The 13,950-nt window shown below is 57.5% G+C and overlaps 1 protein-coding gene across 2 annotated transcripts; it reads left to right on the top strand.

Annotated features, from left to right (window-relative positions):
- Positions 1-5,674: 5,674 nt before the first annotated feature.
- On the top strand, positions 5,675-12,943 carry ERAL1 (Era like 12S mitochondrial rRNA chaperone 1). 2 transcript variants are annotated; one of them, XM_068909405.1, is made up of 11 exons: positions 5,675-5,883; positions 6,115-6,261; positions 6,494-6,621; positions 6,708-6,785; positions 6,966-7,012; positions 7,368-7,429; positions 7,697-7,809; positions 8,276-8,656; positions 9,211-9,360; positions 9,647-9,727; positions 10,347-12,943. In XM_068909405.1, the coding sequence occupies exons 1-11, from the start codon at positions 5,790-5,792 to the stop codon at positions 10,467-10,469; spliced, it is 1,404 nt and encodes a 467-aa protein (XP_068765506.1). In that variant the 5' UTR covers positions 5,675-5,789; the 3' UTR covers positions 10,470-12,943. The 2 variants fall into 2 exon arrangements, with proteins under 2 accessions (XP_068765506.1, XP_068765507.1); XM_068909406.1 differs by having other exon boundaries at positions 5,743-5,883; positions 11,682-12,943.
- The last annotated feature ends 1,007 nt before the right edge of the window (positions 12,944-13,950 follow it).

Genomic DNA, 13,950 nt, shown 5'->3' with positions numbered 1-13,950 from the left:
CGGGGGCCCCGTGCGCCCCGTCCAGCCCAGCCGGAGCGGGGACGGCCCCGTGGGGCTGGCGCCGGGCTGGCACCGGTGGCCCCGTGGGGCTGGCGGGGCTCGGGGACGCTTTGCCTCTCTCTCCCTGCTCTGGGTTTTGGGCTGGCGGTGCCACCGCTCGGGGAGCGTGACAGGTCCCCCCTCCCCTCCAGGGCACTTTGGACAAGGCAAGGGGCTAAAGAGCGAAGGGGACGGTGCCTCGCAGACCCCCTAGTCCCGGGGAGGGCTGGCACCGGGGGCCGACCCCATACTGCCTCCCGCCAGGGCCCGGCCAGGCTGCGGGGAGCGTGGGCGACGCCGTCGCTGTCCCCCCAAGGTGGCAGCGGGTCTGGGGTGTCCCGCGTGCCAGGCCAGGCACCCGATAGCCAGGCGCTGCTGCTTATCAGGGCCCCGCGCGGATGGCGCTGCCGGGGGCTTATCGCGGCCCCGCAGGCGCCTTCCAGGAACGCCAGCGCGTCCCTGCCTGGCTGGCACAAACAACCCGGCACGAGGACACCGCGCTCGGAGCGGGGCACGGCCCTACGGGGACAGGGGGTGCATGGGGCTAGGGACACATGAGGCTGGGGACATGTATGGCCAGGGTCATGCACAGTCAGATGACACAGCCCCCTGGGGACATGTATGACCAGGGGACATGTATGGCCAGGGTCATGCACAGCCAGACGACACAGCCCCCTGGGGACATGTATGACCAGGGGACCTGTATGGCCAGGGTCATGCACAGCCAGACGACACAGCCCCCTGGGGACATGTATGACCAGGGGACATGTATGGCCAGGGTCATGCACAGCCAGATGACACAGCCCCCTGGGGACATGTATGACCAGGGGACATGTATGGCCAGGGTCATGCACAGCCAGACGACACAGCCCCCTGGGGACATGTATGACCAGGGGACATGTATGGCCAGGGTCATGCACAGCCAGATGACACAGCCCCCTGGGGACATGTATGACCAGGGGACATGTATGGCCAGGGTCATGCACAGCCAGACGACACAGCCTGCTGGGGACATGTATGACCAGGAGACCTGTATGGCCAGGGTCGTGCACAGCCAGACGACACAGCCCCCTGGGGACATGTATGACCAGGGGACATGTATGGCCAGGGTCGTGCACAGCCAGATGACACAGCCCCCTGGGGACATGTATGACCAGGGGACATGTATGGCCAGGGTCGTGCACAGCCAGACGACACAGCCCGCTGGGGACATGTATGACCAGGAGACCTGTATGGCCAGGGTCGTGCACAGCCAGACGACACAGCCCCCTGGGGACATGTATGACCAGGGGACATGTATGGCCAGGGTCGTGCACAGCCAGATGACACAGCCCCCTGGGGACATGTATGACCAGGGGACATGTATGGCCAGGGTCGTGCACAGCCAGACAACACAGCCCCCTGGGGACATGTATGACCAGAGGACCTGTATGGCCAGGGTCGTGCACAGCCAGACGACACAGCCCCCTGGGGACATGTATGACCAGGGGACCTGTATGGCCAGGGTCGTGCACAGCCAGATGACACAGCCCCCTGGGGACATGTATGACCAGGGGACATGTAAGACCAGGGTCGTGCACAGCCAGATGACACAGCCCCCTGGGGACATGTATGACCAGGGGACATGTAAGACCAGGGTCGTGCACAGCCAGATGACACAGCCCCCTGGGGACATGTATGACCTGGGGACATATATGACCAGGGTCATGCACAGCCAGACAACACAGCCCCCTGGGGACATGTATGACCTGGGGACATATATGACCAGGGTCATGCACAGCCAGATGACACAGCCCCCTGGGGACATGTATGACCAGGGGACATGTGACCAGGGTCATGCACAGCCAGACGACACAGCCCCCTGGGGACATGTATGACCAGGGGACATATATGACCAGGGTCATGCACAGCCAGATGACACAACCCCCTGGGGACATGTATGACCAGGGGACATGTATGGCCAGGGTCATGCACAGCCAGACGACACAGCCCCCTGGGGACATGTATGACCAGGGGACCTGTATGGCCAGGGTCGTGCACAGCCAGATGACACAACCCCCTGGGGACACACATGGCCAAGGGCCATGTCCTTCGGGGACACACAGCTGGGGGAGTGTGTCCCTCCAGGGGATGAGTCCCTCTGGGGGGCACGTGCAGGCAGGGGACATGTGCAGGCAGGGGACACATCCCTCCAGGCTCCCACACAGCCAGGAGACATGACCCTCTGGGGGACGCGCTGGCAGGGGACATGGCCCTCGGGGGAGTGTATATGGCCAAGGGACATGGCACTTGGGGGGACACGCACTGCCAGGGGACGTGCTCTCTACACGCACACGTGCCTCATCTTGAGTCACCCATGCAGGGGGATGCACCCCTGCCAGGCCCCCGTGTGTCCCCACCACCACCCCACAGCCCGTCCCCGTGGGGCTGCCACCGTGCCACATGCAGGGCCTGCCTTGTGCCCTGCAAATGGGCACCAGTTTGCAATGGGTCGCTCCCAGTTTGGGGTCCCCCAGCCCGTGCCCAGCATGGCATCTCAGCATGGAGGTGACCGCAGGGGCCAAGACAGAGCTGCCCATCTTGCCCCAGCGGGGTGGCAGCCACCAGTACCCCCCACTCTGGTGACAGGGCCGGTGCCACATCCCCCCCAAGCACGGAGCCACTGGGGAGGGCACCCACCCTGCCCCCCCCCAGGGCACCATCTCTGGGGCCGGGGGCCAGACCTGTCCCCGTGCTGGGCAGGGAGCGGGCACCCGCTGGGGCTGCAGCCGGCAGGCCGCGCGGGGCGGGCGCTCGCCCTCGGGGCGCAGCTGCCCCCCCCCGGGCACGAAGGGGTTACGGGGCCGCTCCAGCTGTGCAGTGCAGATGTGCGATATGCAGATGAGGCAGGGCAGGTTTTATAAGGCTGGCGCAGGGTGCGCCGAGGCAGCCCGCGGGCTCGGCCCGCGCCGCCCCGCCAGGTAGGTGCCCCTGCCCGCCCGGGGGCTGCCAGCGCCGCAGCCGCGCTCCCTAACGGTGCTCTGCTCTCCGTCCAGGCGCTGCTCTCCGTCCCGCGGGATGCTGCCCGCCCGCCGGCCCCGGGCAGGATATCATCATATACTGTAAGTTCACTATGAGACACTACAGTATAGATGATGTACTCCCCTGGGCTGTGCCCCCGGCCGGCGCCGGCACCGCCAAGACCTGCCTGCCGCCCGGCTGCAGCATCGAGGGGCTGCGACGAGGGACACCGAGCGCCTGGGGTGGGGGGCACCGAGGGGTGTGGGGTACGGTGGGGCTGGGAGGGGGGGCACCGAGGGGCTGGGGTGTGGGGTATGGTAGGGCTAGGATGGGGGGGCACCAAGGACTTGGATGGGGGGCACCGAGGAGCTGGGATGGGGGGCAGTGAGGGCCAGGATGAGGGGCACCAAGGAGCTGGGATGGGGGGGGGACACCAAGGAGCTGGGATGGGGGGCACCAAGGAGCTGGGATGGGGAACACTGAGGGCCAGGACGAGGGGCACCAAGGAGCTGGGATGGGGGGCACTGAGGGATGGGATGGGGGGCACCGAGGGCTGGGGTGTGGAGCAGGGCTGGAGAGGCTCGTGGGACACAGGCTGGGGGGCACGGAGGCGCTGGGACGCGGGCTGCGGGGCCGGGAGGGACAGGGCCGAGGGACGCGGGCCCCGCGGGGCTGCGGCGGCCGGCCGGGAGCACGCCAGGGCCCAGCACAGAGCAGCACCGGCGCAGCGGGACCGCGGCCGGCGGGGAAACCGTTACCATTACTGAGTTTAGTAATGGTGACGGTTCTGCCGCCGGCTGGCGCGCGGCGATGGACGGGCCCGCGGCGAGGGACCCCGCGGCGAGGGACCCCACGGCGGCAGGCGAGGGGCCAGGACCCCGGCCGCGGGGCCGGGCGCGAGGCACCGGCGGAGGCAATAAAGGCGGTTACGGCACAGCGGCTCCGGCTCTCCTTTGGCGGCGGCCCCTCGCGCCGGGGGGCTTTGGGGCGGGGGGCACCCGGCATGCGCCGGTGGGTGCCGGCTGGGACGGGGTACCCTGGGCTGCTCCTGGGTGTGGGGTGCAGTGGGGCACCCTGGGGAGCGCTGGGGTGCGGGCAGTGCCCTGGGGCACTGAGGAGCATCAGTGCATTGCAGGGGGACACTGGGCTGCCCTGTGGGGGCACTGGCTTGCACTGGGGTGTATTGCAGGGGGGCACTGGGGGTGCTGGGCATGCTGGGATGAATTGCACAAGTGCACTGGTGGCGCTGGTGTATATTGCTGGGAGCCCTGGTGTGTTTTTCAGGGGAACGCTGGGGTCACTGGGGGGGTTTGCAGAGCAGACTGGGCATACTGGACAGACTGCAGCGTATTGCAGGGGACGCTGGACCGTATAGTGGGGGACACTGCAGGCACGGGGCTGTATAGTGGGGCTCTGGTTGCACAGCATCGTATAGCAGGGTGCACAGGGCAGTATAGCAGGGCACTCGTTGCATGGGGCTGTATGGCGGGGGCCCTGGGTGTAGGAGGTGGTACAGCAGGGGGCTCTGGGTGCACAGGGCGCTTCAGCAGGATGCACGAGGCGGTGCAGAGGGGTGCATGGGGCAGTACAGTGGGGTGCACAGGGCGGTACACAGGGTGCATGGGGCGGTGCAGAGGGGTGCACGGGGTGGTACAGAGGGGTGCACGGGGAAGTGCAGCGGGGGGGTGCACAGGGTGGTGCAGAGGGGTGCATGGGGCAGTACAGTGGGGTGCACAGGGCAGTACACAGGGTGCACGGGGCGGTGCAGCGGGGTGCACAGGCCAGTGAAGAGGGGGGGCACAGGGTGATGAAGAGGGGTGCACAGGGCGGTGCAGAGGGGGTGCACGGGGCGGTGAAGAGGGGTGCACGGGGCAGTACAGCGGGGTGCACGGGGTTGTGCACAGGGGTGCACGAGGCGGTGCAGAGGGGTGCACGGGCCAGTGAAGAGGAGCGCAAGGGGTGGTGCACAGGGTTGCACGGGGTGGTGCAGCGAGGTGCACGGGGCAGTGCAGTGGGGGTGCACGGGGTTGTGCACAGGGGTGCACGGGGTGGTGCAGCGGGGTGCACAGGGCGGTGCAGTGGGGGGTACACGGGGCGGTGCAGAGGGGTGCGCGGGCCAGTGAAGAGGGGTGCACAGGGTTGTGCACAGGGGTGCACGAGGCGGTGTAGCGGGGTGCACGGGGCAGTACAGCGGGGTGCACGGGGTGGTGCACAGGGGTGCACGGGGTGGTGCAGCGGGGTGCACAGGGCGGTGCAGTGGGGGGTGCATGGGGCGGTGCAGAGGGGTGCACGGGGTGGTGCACAGGGGTGCACGGGGTGGTGCAGCGGGGGTGCACGGGGGGTGCAGCCGAGGTGCACGGGCCGGTGAAGAGGGGTGCACGGGGTGGTGCAGCGGGGGTGCACGGGGGGTGCAGCCGAGGTGCACGGGCCGGTGAAGAGGGGTGCACGGGGTGGTGCAGTGGGGGTGCACGGGGCGGTGCAGCGGGGTGCACGGGGCGGTGCAGAGGGGTGCACGGGGCGGTGCAGCCGGGGCCGCCTGCGCCGCGCGGCGGGGCCGACAGGGGGCGCTCGCTCCCTCCTCCCGCCCCGCCCTGGCAGCCTGGGGCCGCCCGGCTTCCGATTCCTCCCCACAGCCCCGCGCGGCAAGGAGGGGCGCGCTGGTCCCGCCCACCACCTCTCTATGCTCCCCCGTTTGCTCCAATCAGGACGGCTGTTGCTTGCGCTCCCGCCGTGCCCCGCGGCGGGGCAACATGGCGGCGCCCGTCGTCATGGCGGCGGCGGTGGTAGCTCGGGCCTTGTGCGGGGCCGTGAGGGCGGCGGCGGGACCTCTGCCGATGGGCGCAGGTGGGGCCGCCGGGGCCGAGAACCGGGGCCGGGCCCCGGTGGCGAGGCTTTGCTGCGGGGGTGGCCGGGCCCGGTGGCGAGGCCGCCCCGGGGAGGGCGCTGGAGGCTGATGCAGGGCCCCCTCGGAGCCCTGGGGCCGCCCCGGAGGCCTGGGGAGGGGGGGTGGCCCATTTTGGGGCGGTTTCGGTGCCAACAGCAGGATTTGCAGTTCTGGTCGCTGCTCTCTTGCAGCCCGGCGGACCCGGCTCCTGGGCAGCGGCGTTGCCGCGCTCCCCGCCCGCAGGAGCAGCTCCGCGCTCGGCCGCATCCTGGGCATCTCCGCGGAGAAGCCGGCTGCTGCCCTGGGCCAGCACCCGCCGCCCGTGGCTACCAGCAAAGGTGAGCAGCGGGCGCCGCCGCCGCCAGCATGAGGGACCTGGGACGGGCTTGTTTTGCACATTTCTGAGTGCAGCCAGAGTGGTGGAGCTGGAAATCCTCAGCTGTTACACGCGCCCATACAATGTCAGGCTGTGCGACGAGAAGGAGAACTTTTTAGCCCAGTGTTTTGTGTTTTTAGCAGTACTGTCTGTAGGAATTTATCTATGTTTAAACCCCTGCTTTCCACTGGCAGAGGAGCAAGACCGCCTGTTACAACACCAACCTGACCAGCCCAAGAACCCCAAGGTTTTAAGAGTTGCCATCATTGGAGCACCGAATGCTGGGAAGTCCACGCTCTCTAATCAGCTCTTGGGCAGAAAGGTAAAGCTGTGGTACAGCAAGCAATTGAGGCTGCTAATTGATTTTCTTGGCATGTTCTGGATTGAAAACGTATAATTTTCTTCTAGGTTTTCCCAGTCTCTAAGAAAGTGCACACAACCCGATGCAAAGCCCGGGGTGTCGTCACGTATGAAGACACGCAGCTGGTGAGCTTCCAGATGGGCCTCACTTCCAAAGTGAGGCTGCTGCGCGCAGGGCAGCAGGGAGTGTTAGTCAGATAGTGCTGGGTTTTGTCATTTGTATGCCGTGGTCATTTTTAGTCCCACAGACATAAGTTTTAGTTTTACCACAGACAAACTTAAAAGATCTGTCTTTTCTCTTTCTAGATCATTCTGGACACTCCTGGCCTCACTAGTCCCTTGAAAGCCAAAAGGTATTAGTGGTGTTGTGGTGGCAGTGAGGATCCTATCAGTGAAAATTTTTTAAGATCAAAATGGGATTTTTACTGCAGGAGTTTTTAAAATAGGAGTGACAGGAGTATATATATTTTAGTCTCATTATTGGATATGAATTTTTCTTGTTATTGCTATTTCAGTAGCACGTAGAGTCCCTTGGGCCCTGTTATGTTTCCAACTGCATGTGTGTACGTAATGAGGGCTGTCATAGGCTGCAGGGCAGCTTTGCATGAGCTGGGATGATAGAAAGTATGTTTTCCTTCTTTTCAAGAGAAAGGAGGGCAGTTGTGATCCAGCCTGGGTCTAGTTCACTAATTTGTATTTCTCTTTCAGACATAAGCTAAATGAATCCATGCTGAAAGACCCATGGGACAGCATGAAACATGCAGATATAGGTAGGCACTTAAGCTTGGCTTAATAGCTTGCGCTAGGATGTTGCACATTTGCACATGTGATGTCTTTAAGAAAATAAAAAGTATAAGCTGCATTTTATTGTCTTACTGATTAAAACACTCCTTTCCCCTTCCATCCGTATGCTGTGCTATAGAAGAAAGAGATGTAAAAGCAGAAAGGAAGAATTTGGCTGTAGACTATGGGGAAACTGAAAGCCAGCATTATGGAATATGCAGGTTCATTATATTTTCCTCACTATTTTCTGACAGTTCTGGTTTTGGTGGACGTGTCAGATCACTGGACACGAAACTGTCTGAGCCAAGAGGTGCTGAAGTGTCTTTCTGAGTTTCCCCAGATTCCCAGTGTCCTGGTTCTGAACAAGGTAAATGAGAAGTTTTTGGGTTTTTTTCTACTTTCTGCAGCATGTTAGGTCAATGTCTTCAAGCGGTATCTGGGGTCAACTGTGATGAATTTTCAGGTCACTGAGAGCAGGCGTGTTAAACGAAGCTGATTGTTCCCCCTCTGCTCCACAATACTGAAGAGTGTGCGTGTGTGTGCGCATACATGTGCATGTGCGCACACCCTGGAAGCTGTGTGCTGCAAACTAGGGTTTGAATCAACCAGGAAACAGCTGCACCACAGTGGAGCTGGTCAGCCAGAAGCTCAGCAGTCAGAGTTTGGACAAACCGTTCTTGAACTGCTGATGCAGGAAAATCGTCCGGTTCTGCTGTAGAAACCTTGCCCTGCAGCAGCCAGTTTGGGTGGCTTCTTCTAGCTCCTTAAGATATAGGACCCAGTTCCTAACTTCTTTTAGGACAAATTCCTGATACCCCTCTCTCTCACATTAGGTGGATCTGGTAAAGAAGAAGTTCATCCTGCTGGAGCTGATAACTGATTTAACAGAGGGAGTTGTAAATGGAAAGAAACTGAGAGTGGGATCTGATTTTAAACCTAATTCCCGTTCTTCAGCAAAAACTCTTCAAATTGCTCAAGCTTCTCCACCAGAGAATAGGGCCCACGAATCTCACCGTTTGCAGGAAACGGATAAAGTCCGAGAAGGCTGTAGCTTGGATAGCAGCAGCGATATGGAGTCCAGTCTTGTCACAGAGGAAGTGCAAGGGCTCAAGCCCGGTGGATACAGAGATCTAAAAAATATGAAAGGCTGGCCCTGCTTCCGGGAGATCTTCATGCTGGCAGCTCTCAGTGGAGAGGAAGTGGATACACTAAAGGTAACTGCAGTTTTGAACTCTTTCTGCTTTGAAACTGATGTGCTTTTACCCTTGTGGTACCCCACATACTTCATACTGAGCTTCATGTCCTGTGAGGAAATAGCAGAGCAGCTGTTTTTGTCCTGGGGTGGGCCCACACCAAGGGTGAGGTGTTCTGTGGTAAGGAGGGCTGCGTGTTAACTGTAACTTCAGAGTTTCCTGTACAGAACACTTATTTGGGGTTTTCCAAACAGCAGCTTGTTCTTAGTGATGAAGTCATCCAGCACGTTATCTTTCAGCTACCAGTAAAGTTGTGGGTTGTTTGGTTTTTTTTTTTTTTTTTTTTTAAATCTTGTATAAACTACTTTAGGAAGATGTGACCCTGTGGTGAGTGTGAGTTTCAGAAGCTTCCCTTTCCCCATTCCCCACCAAAGTTATTAAGCTACTGCCCTGACGTCTAACTAGCAGCAGTGCCCTCATAGTGACTCACTGCAAGATGAACATAGAGGTTTGTGGCACCATACAAGAATGGTACATGCCAGCTAATGGGTGTGATGTGTATTTTGTGCTGACAGCGGTACCTCCTGATGCAAGCCAAGCCAGGCCCTTGGGAGTTTCACAGTGGGGTCTTGACCAGCCAGTCGCCTCAAGAGATCTGTGACAACATCATTAGGGAGAAGATACTGGAGTACCTGCCCCTGGAAGTGCCCTATAGCGTGCATCAGGTAGGAAGCATCTGCAAGCAGACTTTCCTTCGAGCTGTTGCATTGGAAATATCAGACTACCATCTGAATCCTTTTCTTTGGGCTTGTGAATTCTGCCAGACTCTTTACAAGGCACGTAAAGGGTGGCTTCGGACCTACGTGCCAGGTGGCATGAGACCCACTGTGTGTTTTGAGGGAGACCACGCCCACGGGCTTGATTCGGGGAATTGACTCGAGTCCTTGTCTGTAAAAGAGTCTGTTCCTGAGGTGGTTTGCTGAATTGCTGAGTTTGTGCTTGCTGTTGCAGGTGACAGAAGTGTGGGAGGAAGGACCAAGCGGCGAGCTCCTCATTATGCAGAGCCTTGTCGTCCCAAGAAAGTCTCATATGGTGAGTAGCATCAGAAGAGAGAGATAAGGTGCTGGGGAGCATGATGGGACGTTCCTGGATCCAGTGCGTGTGCATCCTTGCTGTGTTAGACACCCTGTCCCTCAGCTCTGGAGTCTCGGTGTTGGGAAAAGCCTGGCGCCCGACGCGGTCACAGACTCAGCATTCCCAGGACTGTACACTGAGGTTCAGGAGATGCTGGGGTGTGTTGTAGCCTTAGACAGAAGATGAAGCCATACACCCTTGTATCTACTGCGTGATAGAAAACTGACAGGCTGCTCTGTGCTGCTTCGCTTTGAGTGTGAGGACGCTCAAGAGGTGAGCAGCCATTTCTCCTAGCCCTGATAGAAGTTGTTCCCCATGCCCAGCTGTCCGTGCCTGAGACAGTGCCCCACGCACTGGGCATCTGACTTCAGTTTCTCTACAAACAAACAAGAGTTTCAGTAAAACTTGCACCTTTCTGAAGTGATCAGTTGCCTGTGGTTTGGTCTCGGGACATCTGATTGCTGTATTCCTTGTAATTGCTTCTGTAGCTGCATTGTTGTTTTCTCAGGTGATTCCTCCCCGTGGTTAAGTGATGTAAGGATAAGTATGATGATGTTCTCTCTGGGTTTTAATACAGATAATGTTGATTGGAAGAAGAGGTACGGTTATCAGCAGGATTGCTCAGGAGGCTGGCCAGGACCTGATGAACACTTTCCTGTGTGATATCCGCTTGAAGCTCAGGGTGAAGGTGAAGAGTTGAGCTCTTTGCATAGGTTTCGACAGCCCTTGAGCTCTCTGGTCATGTGGAGAAACTGGTGCTGTTTTGGGTATTTTAGCATCTTTGTTCAGTCCAAAAACAGAGGATGATGGAATCGACGTAATGGACTGAGGCAGAATATGTTGCTCTTTTGAGAGAATGGCACAAGCTGAAATAAAATGTTCAGACCTTCTACAGCACATTATCTTATGGAAGCTGGGGACAGACATCAGAGACCCAGCTTTAAATGCAGTTCTAGAGCTGCTTTCATAGAGCTGTCATCCACTTCTTTTGGGCTATATCCCACATCCTTAATGTCAAACATTTGTGGCTGGATGCTCAGAAGGGCCTGACCAACTGTGGAATGAAGATAGGAGGGAGGCAAGAGCGGGGGAAACCTGACTAAGGCCTTGGTCTCCTCCAGGAGTCCAGACTTGGCGATACCTCGGCGCTGTCGAGATGTCCGGTTCTGTGCCCCCATGCATCATAGGCCACTGCCTAATGTTTCCAGTGCTATTAATGTCTGTTAAGGAGTTGCAGCTGTGTGTTGTCTTTTAGGCAAGAGCTTTAAATGCTACTGTTAGGGAGAAGGTCAGAGTCTCAGGTCTGAGCAGACAGAGTAGTCACTGTGCAATAAACACTGTGCAGTGCTTTGAAGTCCTCTGGCCCAAAAGGGGATGGGTGAATATTATGGGTTTTTTTTTTTTTTTCAACTGGGGGGAAGGGAGAGAGGAGAGGTGGGCATCTCCTGTCTTCAGCGATCAAAGGGTTACAGTGAGGGCGTATTTATTATCTCCTCTGAAGGCTGAGGAACTCCACCAGTGAGAATGGAGACAGAAGAGACTCCCCCGGCCCATATGATGTCTCTTTTCTGCTTTGCTCTCTGCCCTGCAGTCTGAGTTCATGGGTGTGAGTGAAAGTATGACAATGCAAGGAGTCGGTATTGCCCTGAGAGCTTGAGTGGAGGAGTTTACTGGCCTGCAGAAACACTCTGTAATAACTGGGTGTGACAGAGGGAGCTCTTAAACTCTCAGTATGTGATGCTAAGCCAGTGGTTTCCAGTTCTTGTGTTGGAGTCCTTCCCACGGGTATGCACGTACCATCCTCTTAAATGACTGCCAGCAACTTCTTTCATTTTGACCTCTTCTGTGTTGTAGTCTGTAAGAATTTTTGTTCCTTTTTCCTTGTCATCCTTTCCTCCGATTTCCCAAGCAGCTCACAGCTGCTGGCATGTGGCGCCCACCCCAGAGGAATGGGTTTGGTGAGGTACTCTTTTGACTGAATGGAGCACTGGAGAAGCAGAGAAATGGAGCTTGGAACCATGGTCTGTTCTTGGTGTGTATATGAACTGCTTCCCTGGCCACCTGTGAGAGCAGCCAAGAGGTCAGAGAATGGCTCACTGGACTTGCAAGCATTGACTGGAGTATATTTATCAGAAAGAGAACTGGAGCAGGGACTAAGTGTCTCTTTGCCCCCCCACACCTTGTTTTCAGTGCCCACTGGGGGCCCTGCCTATACACAAATCTGGATGTTTGGCTACTGAATGGATATTCAGGGTTTGGTCTGAAGATGCGAATTTCAGCGTCTCACAGATGCTCACTTCTTCAGGATGGCTTGTTGGTCATCAAAAATAGACTGGAACCTTTTCTCAGCGACAGTCTTGCACTTGAATAGTTTACTGCACCACTGTCACTACAAAGCCGTTGCTATTTGTACCAGGTTGCAGATACACATGCAGATGCTGTCACACCTAAAGAGCCCAAAGTTGGAATAGCAGTGGCTACTGCAGCTTGAGGTTAGTAAGTGTTGGGGACGGATAGGCGTGGCACAGGTCAGGGCTTGAACAAGGCCCGGAGGCTGAAAAGGCCGGGCTGTAAGGACATCTGTGGCCCTGCGTGCTGTGACGCAGGAGCTGTTGGCATGGGGTGCTGTGGTGCTGAGCGATGGACTTACTGTGCCCTGCCCCTCTGTGCCTGTCTGTACGTGGACCTGGTGTTCGGGGGCTTGAGCTCCATGTGCAGATGCTGCTCGGGCTCAGCTGTGCGTTCGGAGTGCCGTATAGCTTCCTGCCAGAAGTTCAGGTAAATCCCCGCGTGCTGTTATAAATAAACATCCCTGAGTGAGGAGGCCTTGGGCTGCTGCCCAGACAGTTAAATAAAGAGATCTGGTAGGGTCTTCTGGGAACTCTTTGCTCCTGCCTGGAACCCAAACCTTTTTAGGAAATACTGTGCCCCTACTGTGCCTCTCCAGTGCGAAGACAAGGAGATGTTTTACCAGCACTGGCAAAAGCCTGCTTTGAGCCATTAAAAGATACTACCACCAAGAATATAAGATCATCTGAAAGCTACGCTAAGAAGCCTTCAGAGAGGTACATGGTAGCCTGGCCTGTTTTCTCCAAGCAGGAGACAACGTGGTTCCTTGAATGCTTCTATCTTACTTTTGTATTTTGCTTGCAATAAAATGAGGTCCCAGCATAAGCACTTGTTTTCATCTCCTTTCTTCCTCTCTGTCAGTCAGACCTCACAGCTGCCACCTTCTATCTGTTTTATTCTGTCTGAAACCAGGACACTTTTATGTTTTTTTTTTTCCTCCTTTCTTCCCAGCCGAGCTTAGATCACATTTCCATAGCAGTGGCTTGTTCCCAGGTGCTTCTGAAGGTTACACCTTGCAGGGAAGAAAGGCAGGTAAGCGTGCTTTGAGGATTCAAAGATGTTTCATCTGGCGTGGATACAATGGGGAAACCATTTCCTTTGTGGAGCTTTGACACACAGAGGTCAGTATCAAGCCGCCACGAGGCGTTTTCCAGGGATTCTGCCAGGCAGAAGAACAAACGGAGACAAGTGCCCGGAGCAGCAGCTGGTCCTGAGGAGTCGGGGCGACAGGTTTGCTTGAAATGGAAATGGTCTATGTGTGAGGATGTGTAAAGTCTCTCAACTTCCCAGCTGACTCGGTGAGGCAACGTGCTTACAACCTGCTCAGCCTTAAATGTGGGGAAGCAGCTCATTAATGAGGCTTGATAATTAGGTTAATTAGCACATCACAAGCCAATCACATTTAATATGAAAGGCGCCACTGGCGTTTGTCTGAATTCAGACTGTGGAAACTACTGTTTTCCTGGAGCATAGATGTGTTTTAATTAACTCCAGGAAGACAATGGAAGCACGTAGGACGTTAGTTAAGACTTTGCTCTCTCGCGTTTCCTTGCAGCGAGCAGAGACGGCCCCACGAAGCGATGGTGGGTAGCAGGCTGTATAGCTGCTGTCCCGTGGCGAGGAGGATGGGGAGGGACGCTCAGACTGAAGCCAGAGAAGGCATGGTCCCAGGGCCTGGCTGAGCAGTCTTTTTTTTTTTTTTGGGGGGGGGGGGGGGGGAAGTTTCCTGTATGATCTGGGCACGTCTTGCGGGTGTGAGTTGGGTGTCTTTGCTGCAGCAACACGGAGGCAGCTCTGTGCCCCAGAGGGGAGAGGTGTTTTAAACTGGGACC

Source organism: Struthio camelus, chromosome 16 (genome assembly GCF_040807025.1).
Source record: "Struthio camelus isolate bStrCam1 chromosome 16, bStrCam1.hap1, whole genome shotgun sequence".
NCBI lineage: Eukaryota > Metazoa > Chordata > Aves > Struthioniformes > Struthionidae > Struthio > Struthio camelus.
The sequence above is the reverse complement of the archived record's forward strand: the minus strand, read 5'-3'. Positions and strand labels throughout refer to the sequence as shown.